Raw genomic sequence first — 14,289 nt, 5'->3', positions numbered from 1 at the left:
AATTAATTATGTTTATTTGTTAATTAATAATCTACAGTATGTTTATAATAACCTAACTTATTGTTACATAAGTATTAATTTTTAAACATATAATAAATAAATAATTATTTTTTAATATTTTGTGTTTGTTTGTTTTTTTAATTAGAATAATATATATATATATATAAATATATGAAAATAAAAATACTAAAAACTTTTATACTACAAGATATAATTTTTTTAAATGTTTAAAATTTATATATATATATATAATATTTTATTAAATAAGTTTTTTATTGCTTTAATTAAACGATTTGATTAATTAATCGTACAATCATTTTGGTAAAAATATTTTAACAACAATTAATTTATTTATTTTATTATTTAATAAATTTATTACAAATAATTTGCATAAAATATTGTATAATAATATTATAAAGTGATAAAGGAGTAAATTATTTTACTATTAAAAAAAATGTTAACTATAATTACGATATACTAAACATAATGGTTTAGGTATACCATTGAACCCATAGTTTCCATAATTTTCAGTATAGGCGCCCATATTATCAAATAATAGCCATTCGCCGGCAAACATCTCGATCATTGAACAGTTATCTTGAATACAGTCCCGACTACAACATGTCGGTCCCCATAGTATACTGTTATAGCTTTTCCGCTTAAGACTATCATCCGATGCCAGCAATGGTAAGGGTTTATAGTTTTTCTGTATATATATTGAATCTCTGAACGAACCGTAAGCGCCGTCATTCAAGTAATACATAATTTTTTCGATATTATTTTGTCCATCGATTACCAACTTTTTCGATAATATTCTGGTCAGTAGTGTTACGGCTGACTCGCAAAAATAAGTGCCCGGTTCAGCCATAATCGATAGACTATCGCCATAATCGCCAAAATAGTCATCGATAGCCCGGTTGACTACACGAGCTATTTGTTCAATATAAGTACCGCCGCTATTGTCCGGCGACTGATAATGACTAGTAGTACTACCGGGAAAACCGCCGCCAATGTTCAGTACTGTCATCTGATGATAGCCTACAGCTGCGGCCAAATCAAACACTTGTCGAGCACTGGCAATAGCCTGGGCGTACAATTGGGCATTTTGTGCACCACTACCCACATGAAAGGCTACACCTATTACCTGGAGATCCTTGTCTTTAGCTGCCGTCAACAGGTCGTACACACCGTCCAATTGGAGGCCAAACTTATCATTCAGTTTGACTATTGAATCCGTGTCATCAACTTTAATACGCACCAGTAGTTTGGCACCGGGATGCATACACTGAATATCATACAAATCGTCCAAACAGTCGACAGTCATTAGTCTAATACCGCAATCGTGTGAATACTTAAGCGATTCACGGGTTTTGCATGTATTGGCAAATATGATTGACTCGGGTTTGGCACCCAATCCTATTAAGCGTTGCATTTCATACTTAATAATAATAACAAACAAATTATGATTTAAATTTAAATTTAATAAAATAATAAAATTTAATATAGATTTAAAAATATAATAAATTTATAATAAACCATATAAACAACTAACTATACCTGACTGGCACAATCAAATCCAACTCCCAGTTCAATAAGCACTTTAAGCAATTGTTGATTGGGATTAGCTTTGACGGCATAATAGGGACTAATTTTAGGCATTAGTCGAAACCATTGTCGATATTTTAGGACCAAATCGTCGACATTTAGTATACTATAAGCCAATTGACTATTGTTTAGATCGATATTAGTTTTGATAAAATCTAAAATCTATTTAGTTTTTTTTTGAGATTATTAAACAAATTAATATATTTAGTAAATAATTTTTTTCACTTTAATTATATTATTATTATTATAAATAAATATTTATTTATAATTATAATACTTATTTTGTATACCGTTTTGTTTGCCATTGTTGATAAAAATTTTATATATTAAACTTAATATTTAGTTAATAGTTACAAGTAAGCAAGTAAAAATTACTTAATAAATAAAAAAGTTTCATAATATACAGCAGTTTTATATCATAGATTTTTAACTATGACTTTAGCATAGAGGAGGGTTATAATGGGTATAATGATTTTGCCCCCTTATTTTTTTAGTTTATTATATATATATGTTTATGTTACCTAGTTAAATTAAATTATTATTTATAATAATTAAAATTAAAAATGTAAATTAAATTATCTTACAATTAAAATGTTATTTACAACACACAAAAATTATACTCTAAATACATTTTTTTTGTAAAAATTATTAATAAATTTTATTGTTATATATTTTAATTAATAAAAATTATATAGTATTTATTAACTTATACACTAAAAATATCAACAACAAAAAAAAATATTTAAATAGTATTTTTTGTTGTTGATTGAATTTAGTTTTGAGCTAGTTTCAATTTTTATTTATTTTAGCATATACATTTTTTCTACATTAATTCTATTAAACCCCCCCCCCTCTCCCCCACATGCATAAAAAATCTTGCTTAACTATATAACTAATTATAATATTAAATTAATTATTCAACAAAAAATTATTTTTTTATTGTTTATATTATAATTATGATTAGTATTTTATTATTATTTTTTATTTTAATTATTATTATTATCACTATAAAACTTATCAAGTCATTTTTTCTATTTAACATAATATACGTAATTTACTAATTGATTATTAATAATTAACAATATATATATATATAAATTTATTATATTTTAAATAAATCATATTATAACTAAATGGAAAAAAATAATTTATAAATATTTAATTTTTCTTATACTCTATAATAAAATTTGTGATTTAATTCAGTTTTATAATTTTTATTAAGTAATATAAACTTATCAACCTTTGATAAAAAAAATTAATATATTTTTATTAATAAAATTAATTATTATTATTAACTAAAAAAATAAAGTTATAAATCATAATTACACAAGTTAACATTATAGCTAAATTTATTAATACAATATAATGCTTATAATGATTATATTGCAATTATACATAAGTAAAGATATATAATGTTTATTTTATTTTATTTATTCATTTAATAGAGTACTAAATCAGTACTACTAATAAACAAATTAAAAACATTAATTTTTTTTTAAAAAATGAATAAACTTTTTTATATATTTAAACACACAAACAAACAAAATATATAAATATATATAAAATTATATTTACAAATTAAATAATAAAATATACATAATTATACAGTATATATATATATATATATATATATATATATATATACCAATTTACAATTTAATGATAGTTATTATATATATAATTTCTTAACTATAAGACAATAATTATTTGAAAATTTTAGCATAAAATTTCTAATTAATTATATCTATATTTTTTAGACACATTTGAATTAATTTGTTTGTTATTATTGTCGTGATATTAACACAATAGGATTGTTTTGGAAATTGGTTTATATATATATATATAATATATCAATATATAAATAATATTTTAGTTAAAATATGATTATTTATTTTTTGAGATATTTTGCCCACAAATCGTATGATATAATTAATGTAATCTATAAAAAATAATAATAAATACAATAATTACAAAAATAATAATTTCAAATAAAATTAATCAAATTGTTTGCACTCTCTCTCTGTCTAACCATAAACAATTGTAGGCCAACTATGGGTACGGTTGCCCATCGATAGCCCATTTGTCCCATCATATAACCGCCAATTCCCGGACCGATTGCCGATCTATTTAACATATTTTTTTTAAAAAAATAATTAATAATAATAACAATTACATAATCAACATAAAATACTATATATATATTTTTTTAATTTTTATTAAAATTAGCTAGTTAATTTAATGTAATATAATAACAATAATAATTATATAAACAATACCCCATTGCAAATGATGATGAAAATATACCGGAAATTACTGCATATGTGGAAACATTATCGGGAAAACCAGATTTACTAATAAAATAGATATTAACACAAAAAAAATAATTAACAGTAAGAAAAAAATATTTAAATATAAATTAAACAAAACCAGCAAAAAAACATAAATTTAATAATATCTATAATATGTTTACAATGTTTCTCGTAATCCCTGTATAAAACTGCCGACAAACTGACCGCCCATTCCCAGGCCTAGGAATACCTGTGCGAGTATTGTAAGCCACAGTTGTCTACATTATATATATATATAAATTAATAATTATCAAAAAAAATATTTTTATTTGCGTATAACTAACGATTCAATGGGAATGAAAGGCATCGGACCGATAATCATAAAGGATATCAACGATGAGGTTAAGCCTATTAGACATAACGGGTGACAGTTTGGCATTTTATCGGCAAAATGAGCCCAAACTTGATTGAAGAGTGCATACAATGCACCCGATATGACAAATATGCCGCCAGTAGTTACCGATGATAGCTCCTGTATCTGTTTTTGGATATATCAATGGTTATAAAAAATTGTATTTTAAAACAAAAACAATTTTCAAATACCGTTTCTAAATGTAGTTCAAGTGTTGCCTCATTAAAGCCAATCAGTATAAAACAGTTGACGCTTATTAAGACATTTAGTGTTATATTAAAATTGCTTAAAACACTGAAAACACTGGTCCTCTCTAGCGATGATTTTTCATCTGCTATTTATATATGAAAAATAATAATAATATAAATTAAAATATATTGCTAATATATTATATATATAAAATAATTACTTGTGTTTGGAAATAATATTATCATCAATAGTCCACCCATTAGTATAAGTGATCCCATAACGAAAAATGGCAAACAAAATGCTATACCACTGTTTGCACCCAACTATTCAACTCAATTATATAATTACATGTATATAAAAAAATATTTTTTTTATTTAAAATTTATTTAATTACTTGATTAAGTAGACCACCGATTGCCGGACCAAATATCATACCCACACCGTAACACATCTCTGTTGTGGCCTTTAGTTTAATAGTAATAAAAATAATATAATAATAATTAAAATTCAAAAATAATTTTTTTTTATATAATTAAAGAAAACTACATACAAATAATTTTGATATATGTTTAGGAAATTTCATACAAATAGTAGTATAACTGCTGATAAAAAAAGCGGCCGCACCTAACCCATCGATAGTACGACTGGCCATACCTATGACTATGAATGGTGTTCCCGATGGTATCCATTGGAGTACACTATTTATAAGTAAATTAATAATAATAATAATAATAATATATTTATTACTATTATAAAACAGTCAATGGATATTATATATTACAAAATACAAACCCAAATAAAGCGCTACAAATACCGGACATTAATAGGCCGGTAGTTATCATAAACTTTGGTGTTAGCGGTGGTATCTATTTAGAGTCAGATAATGATAATAGATATTAAGTTATAGTTAAGTTAATTAATTAATATATTTAATTAATAATTAATTAATTAATAAATAATATTATTATTATGTTTTACATACAAATTTGCCAAAAATTGCTGCACCAAAAAATAAGGCAATTTGATACTCGGCTATTATTATGCCAATCCATGTCTCATTTGCATCCTTTAGTTTGGCCTAAAAATTAGCAATTAATTAAAAATCAATATATATAGAAAAAATACAATTAAAATATTTAATAAATACAATATTATAATATAATAAATAATATAATAATTGGAGAATTTTTTTTATTAATTTAATTAATAAAAATTATTTATTTATTTATTTATTAGTTATTTATAACTTTATTATAAAGTTTAATCAAAAAAATAAATTAATAATTATTATCATTTGTGTTAAATATTTTATGGTGAAAACAAAACAAATTAAATTAGAGTTAAAATAAAATACTAGTAAAACTTATTTTTTATTAATATATGAATACAATTAAATTTTTTTATATAATTAAATTATATTTTGTTTGTTTGTTTTTTATACTGATTTAAATATTTTTTTTTGATAATTTTTTGATTGTTTACTGATTTATAAATAGTATATAAATAATTTAATCAAAATTTTTTTTTATTTAAATAAAATTATACCTCAATTGGGAAAAACGGTGCTAACAATGAATAGGCACTTCCGATACAAAAATTTCCGTAACATAACAACAATATTATCGATAGGTCTCTGCCATTGAATATATATAAAAAATTTAAAAATGATTTTTTATGATTTTTTGGACACTTATTATTATTATTATTATTAAAATTTTCATTATTAACAACAATAATATTATTATCATTATTAACACTATTTGTAATACTATTGTAATTAATTTTATTTTTATTATTAATATTTATTGAATCCATTTTTGTTAGCATTTAATTTGAATTATGATATAAATAATTTTACATAAATTTAAAAACCATTAATACTTTTTTTAATTTTTAAAAAATGTATTAATTATTTTTTTTGTCGAAATAATTATTATTAATTTATAAAAAAAATTAAAATAATATTCAAACATGTGTTTATTGTTTTTATATAAATTTATATACAAACCAATTACTTATCATTATTTTTTCATTAAGTTATAAACACTTTTTATTTATTATTATTATTATTAGTAATTGACTTTTATATAGTGTAATCAGTACATAGCATAACAAACTTAAATAGTTAGTCATGTATTGATTGATATATAGATTTGAGTTAATTAATTAATCAATTAATTTAATAATAATAATAATAATAAACATATATATATATATATACAAAAACAAACTATTTAGATAAAATAAAAGTGTTACCAATATATATATTAAAAAAAAACTATTTAATGAATTTTCAATAAAAATTTATTTAATTTTTTATTTAATTTTTAGACCTTAACACTTTTTTATCTATTTGTTTATGTTTGTGTATATTTTTTTTAAATATTTTGTATATATTTTTTTGTGTATATTTTGTTTATATTTTGAGTACAATTTAATTATAAATTTATATATATATATTAAATAAAATAATTAACATCCATACTGATTAATGTTATTATTATTATTATTAGGGTTAACTAAATTTATAAATTATTACTATTAAAGATAATTATGAAATTTGAATACAAAAAAAATTATGTTTATGTATTGTATAATATTTTTTTTGGTGCTATTTATGTGTTGCTATTATTTTCTCAAAAAATATTTATCAATAGTTAGTTGCAATTAAAAAAAACTAAAATGTAATCTAAATTAATGATACAACTACTACAACAACAACAACAAAATTTAAATTATAATTATATAAACATTTATTAAAAAAACATAATATTGTATATATTAATAAAATCATCAATAATTATATTTTTTAATGTATTAAATATATATATATGTCATACAGTTTCAAATAATATTAAACAATTATTTTTTGTATTTACTTTAATAATATTATTAAAATATATATTGATATTATAGATATTATATTTTAATAGAAATTAATTAAACCTTAAAAATTTATTTTAAAAAATAAATAATATTTACATTTGATGAACTTAAAGTCAAATTATAATTTTATTTATAAAAAAAATAGATAATTATAAATTATTATTATTTTATAACATAGTAATGAACAAATCAAAAAACATTATAATTATATTTGATAAAAATATATTTACAAATTATATAACAAATATACGTATTATAATTATTATTATATTAATATATATATGTATAAATAATATATTAGAAAAACATTATATTTTATTTTTTCCCATATTTTGCCCACAAATCGTATGAAATGATTAATGTAATCTACAAAACAAACAAATAATTATATTAATAATAAATTATCAAATTGTTTGTCTCTCTATCTGTCTAACCATAAACAATTGTAGGCCAGCTATGGGTACGGTTGCCCATCGATAGCCCATTTGTCCCAACATATAACCGCCAATTCCCGGACCGATTGCCGATCTATTTATTATTGTATAAAATATTTACATTAGTTATGATAAATAACAATGACATACCGTATATATAGTATAAATATATATATATTGCAATTGAAAATTAATTTTAAAAAAATTAGCTAGCTAAAATTTATAATATAATATTTAATTAATATTAATAACAATACCCCATTGCAAATGATGATGAAAATATACCGGAAACCACTGCATATGTGGAAACATTATCGGGAAAACCAGATTTACTAATAAAATTAATACAAAAAAAAACAAAATAATTTTTAGCAAAAAAAATTGTTATTAATAATATTTATAAAAACCAATAAAATTTAAATTTTTTAAAAAACAAAACAAATAATTATATTTAAATAATATCCGTACAATGTTTCCCGTAATCCCTGTATAAAACTGCCGACAAACTGACCGCCCATTCCCAGGCCTAGGAATACCTGTCCGAGTATTGTTAGCCACAGTTGTCTATAATAAATATATATAATTAAATTAATGTATAATAAAATTTTATAAGCATTTTTAGTATAATTTTTTTTAATCTAAATTATTAATTAATAATTGCAACAAAAATTCATAAATATTTTTATTTGTGTTTAACTTACGATTCAATGGGAAAGAAAGGCATCGGACCGACAATTAGGAAGGCTATCAACGATGAGGTACAGCCTATTAGGCATAACGGGTGACAGTTTGGCATTTTTTCGGCAAAATAAGCCCAAACTTGATTGAACAGTGCATACAATGCACCCGATATGACAAATATGCCGCCAGTAGTTACCGATGATAGCTCCTGTATCTGTTTGTTTTTAAATTGTTGGATATATCAATGGTTATATAAATTGTGTTTTAAAACAAAAATAATTTTCAAATACCGTTTCTAAATGTAGTTCAAGTGTTGCCTCATTGAAACCAATCAATAGAAAACAGTTGACACTTATTAAGACATTTAGTGTTATATTAAAATTGCTTAAAACACTGAAAACACTGGTCCTCTCTAGCGATACATTTTCATCAGCTATTTATATATATATATATATGAAAAATAATAGTAATATAAATTAAAATAGTTTTGTTGTTTTGTTATACTGTAAATTTTACATAAAAATAAATTTAATTACTTGTGTTTGGAAAAAATATTATCATCAATAGTGCACCCATTAGTATAAGTGATCCCATAACGAAAAATGGCAAACAAAAAGCTATACCACTGTCTGCACCCAACTATTCAATCAATCAAATTAATTATTATAATATAGAGTTATAAATAAATAATTTTTGTTATTTAAAAAAATAATAATAATATTTTCAATATTATTTGATTACTTGATTAAGTAGACCACCGATTGCCGGACCAAATATCATACCCACACCGTAACACATCTCTGTTGTGGCCTTTAGTTTAATAGTAATAAAAATAATAATAATATTTTTTTAAAAAATTATAATTTTAATTAAACAAAAAATATTACATACAAATAATTTTGATATATGTTTAGGAAATTTCATACAAATAGTTGTCCAACAGCTGACAAAAAAAGCGGCCGCACCTAACCCTTCAATAGTACGACTGGCCATTGCTATGGCTATGAATGGTGTTCCCGATGGTATCCATTGAAGTACACTATTTAAGCCAAATTATAATAATAATAATAATATATTTATTATTATAAATATTATAGACAGTCAATGGATATTATATATTAAAAAAATACAAACCCAAATATAGCGCTACAAATACCGGCCACCAATAGGCCGGTAGTTATCATAAACTTTGGTGTTATCGGTGGTATCTATTTAGAGTCAAAATAATGATAATAATATAATTAATTATAGTTTAAATTTTTTTTATTAAATATATTTAATTAATTTATTAAATAATCATATAATAATATGATTATGTTTTATATACAAATTTGCCAAAAATTGCTGCACCAAAAAATAAGGCAATTTGATACTCGGCTATTATTATGCCAATCCATGTCTCATTTGCATCCTTTAGTTTAGCCTAAATATTAACAATTAATTAAAAATCAATATATATATAAAATATACAATTAAACTATTTAATAAATACAATATTAAAATAATTGGCGAATTTTTTTTATTAATTTAATTAATTAGAATTATTTATTTATTTTTTATTAGTTAACTATAACTTTATTATAAAGTTTAATCAAAAAAAAATTAATAATTATTATTATTTGTGTTAAATATTTTATGGTGAAAACAAAACAAATTAAATTAGAGTTAAACTAAACTACTAGTAAAACTTATTTTTTTTATTAATATATGAATACAATTAAATTTTTTAATATAATTAATTTATATTTTGTTTGTTTTTTATACTGATTTAAATATTTTTATATAAATACAATTAAAATTACAATATATTATTAGTAATATTTTTTAAATAAATATCTACTAATTAGTTTTTCGGTAACTATTTATATATTATAAAAAATACTTGTTATTTTTCAACAACAAATAAATTTTTACATTATATAATATTATTATTATTTTGTTTGTTATTAATTTAATTATATATATATATATATATATGATTTAAAAAAACTAATAATAAAATTTTTATTTTTTTAAATAAAATTATACCTCAATTGGGAAAAACGGTGCTAACAATGAATAGGCACTTCCGACACAAAAATTTCCGTAACATAACAACAATATTAGCAATAAATCTTTGCCACTAAATATATATAAAAAATTTAAAAACTTTTTTTTATTTGAATTTCCATTATTTTCATTATTATTATTATCAATATTATTATCATTGATATTTAAATGATTTTTATTATTTAAAAAATCTTTATTTATATTATTTTTATTACTATTGTTAACATTACTATTATTATTATTATTATTTATTAAATCCATTGCATTAGAAATACTTATTTATTTTTATTTATTTTTAATTAAGTTTACATAAAATTAAAAACACTAATATTTTTTTTTATATATAGAAATAATTGCTATTTGAATAAATTAACAATTATATTCAATGTTAACAATTGAAACATGTGTTAATGATTTAAACATGTGTTTATTGCTTTTATATAATTTTTAATATATTATATATATATAGTACCTAGTACCATTATCTTAGTTTTTATTAAAAAAAATTTATTATGTTATATAATTTACCTATTAATCAGTACATAGCATAACATAACTAATTAAAAGCAAATGTTATTTCAATACTTAATAAAATTAATTAATCATAAAAATAATAAAGATATTTATCTCTAAGTACTATTATTTATTAATATTATTACATATTTTTTTAATTAATTAATTAATTTTTACCTAACATTTTTGATTTTTTAAAAATAATTAAAAGTATTAAATAAATAAAATAAAAATATTATTTTTTTAATAATTTAGATATTTAGACAAAATATAATTAATAAATGCATGCGATTGATGTTATTATTATTAGTGTTAACTAAATTTATTAATTAGGATATAATTATTTTAAAAAATTTTATAAAAATTATTTGTAAGTATTGTTATAATATTATATATATATAATATTTTTATTTTTTTATTATTTGCAAATTTATGTGTTCCTAATTACTCTTAAATATTTTTTTTTTGCAAATAATTAGATACAATAACCAACAAACAAAAAAAATCAAAACTAAAATCAATGTCATCAAAAAAATAAATTAATGTTACAATCAATTGATTATAAATGATTTTACAAAACAAAAAAAAATATTATATTAATAAAATCATCAATAATTAAATTGAATAATTAAATATATATATATATATGTCATACAGTTATCAAAATAATATTTAAGCTATAATACATTAGTAATTATTTTTGTATTAATATTATATTATAATAAAAATTAATTAAGCCTTAAATATATTTTGTATTTAAAAAATTATTATTATTATTATTTACATGTAATGAACTTCAAAATTCAAAATATATAAATATTCAATTTATAAATAAACAAAAAATAAAATTAAATTAGTAATAAATCTTTTATTTTGCCTTTTAAAATACAACAACAAAAAACACATACAAATAATTATTTAGTATTATTAGTATAATTATTAGCATATAATACCTATATTTATAAACATACACACAATAGTTTGTTTTTTTTTGTAAAATAAAATCATAAATAATAATGATTATTATTAGCAGTTTAAAAACAATAGTTATAGATATACTTATATGATATAACAATCACTATATATGTAATACATATTATGTATAATGAGATGATTAGCTTATATATATATATATATATATTAATATATGGAGGACTAATAGATAGCATACTAAATATATTATATTTATTCATATTATTATTATTATTATTAAAAGATAAATCAGGTATAAGTTTTGTTGAATTTTAAATAATTATGTATAAAAAAAGTAATATTACAGGTATATGAGGTATATATATATATATATAAAGTTATATAAGTTATAGCTTTAAGCGCCATATATATTGAATGGATTGGGAACCAGATTTTTTTTACAGAGAGAGAGAGAGAGAGAGAGAGAGAGAGAGAGAGAGAGAGCAAGTCCTATATATCTAGTGACCCACTGACCAAAACCATTGCCGACTATATATACTGTATATCATTATTATTATTATTATTTTTAAAATCAAAAATTATTATCATCATTATTATAAACATTTTTAAAAAAATAATAATAATAAAAATCATTGCCCCCTTTTTTAAGATATCTATTGATAACCAAAATAAAAATTTGTATAGAAATAATAATAATAATAAAAATACTAGACATATTGGTTTTTATTTTCTAAAATAATTTTATTTTTTATTATATAAATATATAAATAATTTCTATTTTTTTGTGTTGTTGTTGTAATTGCATTGTGTATAAAGTTATAATCATATTATTATTATTGTTTGAATATATCTATAAAGTGTAAATATATTGTTATTTCAACAAATATATAGATTTATTGGATTTAATTATTATTATTAAGTATTAAATTTTAAAAAAAATATTTATTTTAAATTTTTAGTTATATATATATTTTATGATGATCATCTTGTAAATTGTAAGTACATATATATTTTTGTATTTTATAAAATAATTATTTATTTATTATATATTATAAAGAGATATAAAAAAATTATTACTTATTTTCATCTGCTTTACTGTTATAATAATTTATGAAATTATTATTTTTTGTTGAAAACTACATATACTTTAAAAAATGTCAGTTAATGTACTTAATAAGTGCTACACTTATAAAGTTATTGTTATGAAGTTTTGATTATATAATATACAGTATTTTGTTATAGTATAGCAATAGGTATACTTCAAATATATATATAAATTTATATATATATTTATAAATTAAGATATTGTTAATTATTTTATGCCTTTATTTTATTAACAATTTTTGTGAAAAATATATTTTTCAAGGTAAATTAATTTATTGAATTTTACTAAATATATATATATATATTAAGTGCTACTAAATGTAATTAATTTATTACAACAAATTTTATTACAACAACAAAAATTCAATTAAAGAGTGTAATAATTAAATTAACTACAAAATCAAATAACTATTATATATATATATTTTAAATAATTAAATAAAAAGTTTTTGCATTAAGACAATTAAAATTATATTGAAATATTTTGTCAAAACTATGATAAAAGAAACTAGTTTTTTATTTTCTCAATTATTTTTTTTTTGACTAAAAGGTGTTATAATTTTTTTTTTGTTTAATTTTTAAAATTATATATATTATATTTAATAATAAACAATAACTATTCATAACTATTAAGGAGGTGTGTGTGTGTGTGTATATGTGTGTGTATCTATGTGTGCGTATGTGTGTATATATGTGTGTATGTGTGTGTGTGTGTGTGTCAGTGTTTATTTGTTTGATACCTAACCCTAAACTTTTGACACATACACACATACACACACATACACACATACACACACACACACACACATACACACACATACACACACATACACACACATACACACACATACACACACATACACACACATACACACACATACACACACATACACACACAGACACACACAGACACACACGTCTCACAACAAATTAAATATAAATATTTATTTACATTAAGTTTTATTATGCAATTAAATAAATGTAATTTTAGCTTTAAAAAAGATTATTATTATTATTTATATTTATCCCTAATATACTAGTTATTAACAATCATACTGTGAATCACATTATATTATATTATATATATTTCAATTGACAGGTCAGCCCTCAAGTGTGTGACACATAAAAATTAAGAGGAGATATAATATAATATAATAGTTTATAATACCTGTATATTGAGGTCACAAATGAAACT

The 14,289-nt window shown here is 20.1% G+C and overlaps 1 protein-coding gene across 1 annotated transcript; it reads right to left on the bottom strand.

Moving 5' to 3' along the window:
• Positions 1 to 457: 457 nt before the first annotated feature.
• LOC128956102 (uncharacterized) lies at positions 458 to 10,598 on the bottom strand (the record flags this gene model as incomplete). The annotated part of the gene is made up of 23 exons (XM_054301784.1): positions 458 to 1,438; positions 1,558 to 1,767; positions 3,635 to 3,728; positions 3,882 to 3,956; positions 4,076 to 4,171; positions 4,238 to 4,431; positions 4,497 to 4,639; positions 4,715 to 4,817; positions 4,889 to 4,957; positions 5,045 to 5,192; positions 5,287 to 5,360; positions 5,477 to 5,572; positions 7,815 to 7,908; positions 8,072 to 8,146; positions 8,283 to 8,378; positions 8,516 to 8,709; positions 8,786 to 8,928; positions 9,032 to 9,134; positions 9,237 to 9,305; positions 9,387 to 9,534; positions 9,630 to 9,703; positions 9,823 to 9,918; positions 10,524 to 10,598. Coding segments are annotated over 23 exons (3,450 nt in total), but the record flags the coding sequence as incomplete, so codon positions are not given.
• Between the last annotated feature and the right edge of the window lie 3,691 nt (positions 10,599 to 14,289).

The sequence above is a fragment of the Oppia nitens genome, unplaced genomic scaffold (assembly GCF_028296485.1).
Source record: "Oppia nitens isolate AA-2021 unplaced genomic scaffold, nextdenovo-longstitch-racon4-pilon3 scaffold2_pilon_pilon_pilon, whole genome shotgun sequence".
Classification (NCBI taxonomy): domain Eukaryota; kingdom Metazoa; phylum Arthropoda; class Arachnida; order Sarcoptiformes; family Oppiidae; genus Oppia; species Oppia nitens.
This window is presented reverse-complemented; position numbering and strand designations above follow the sequence as displayed.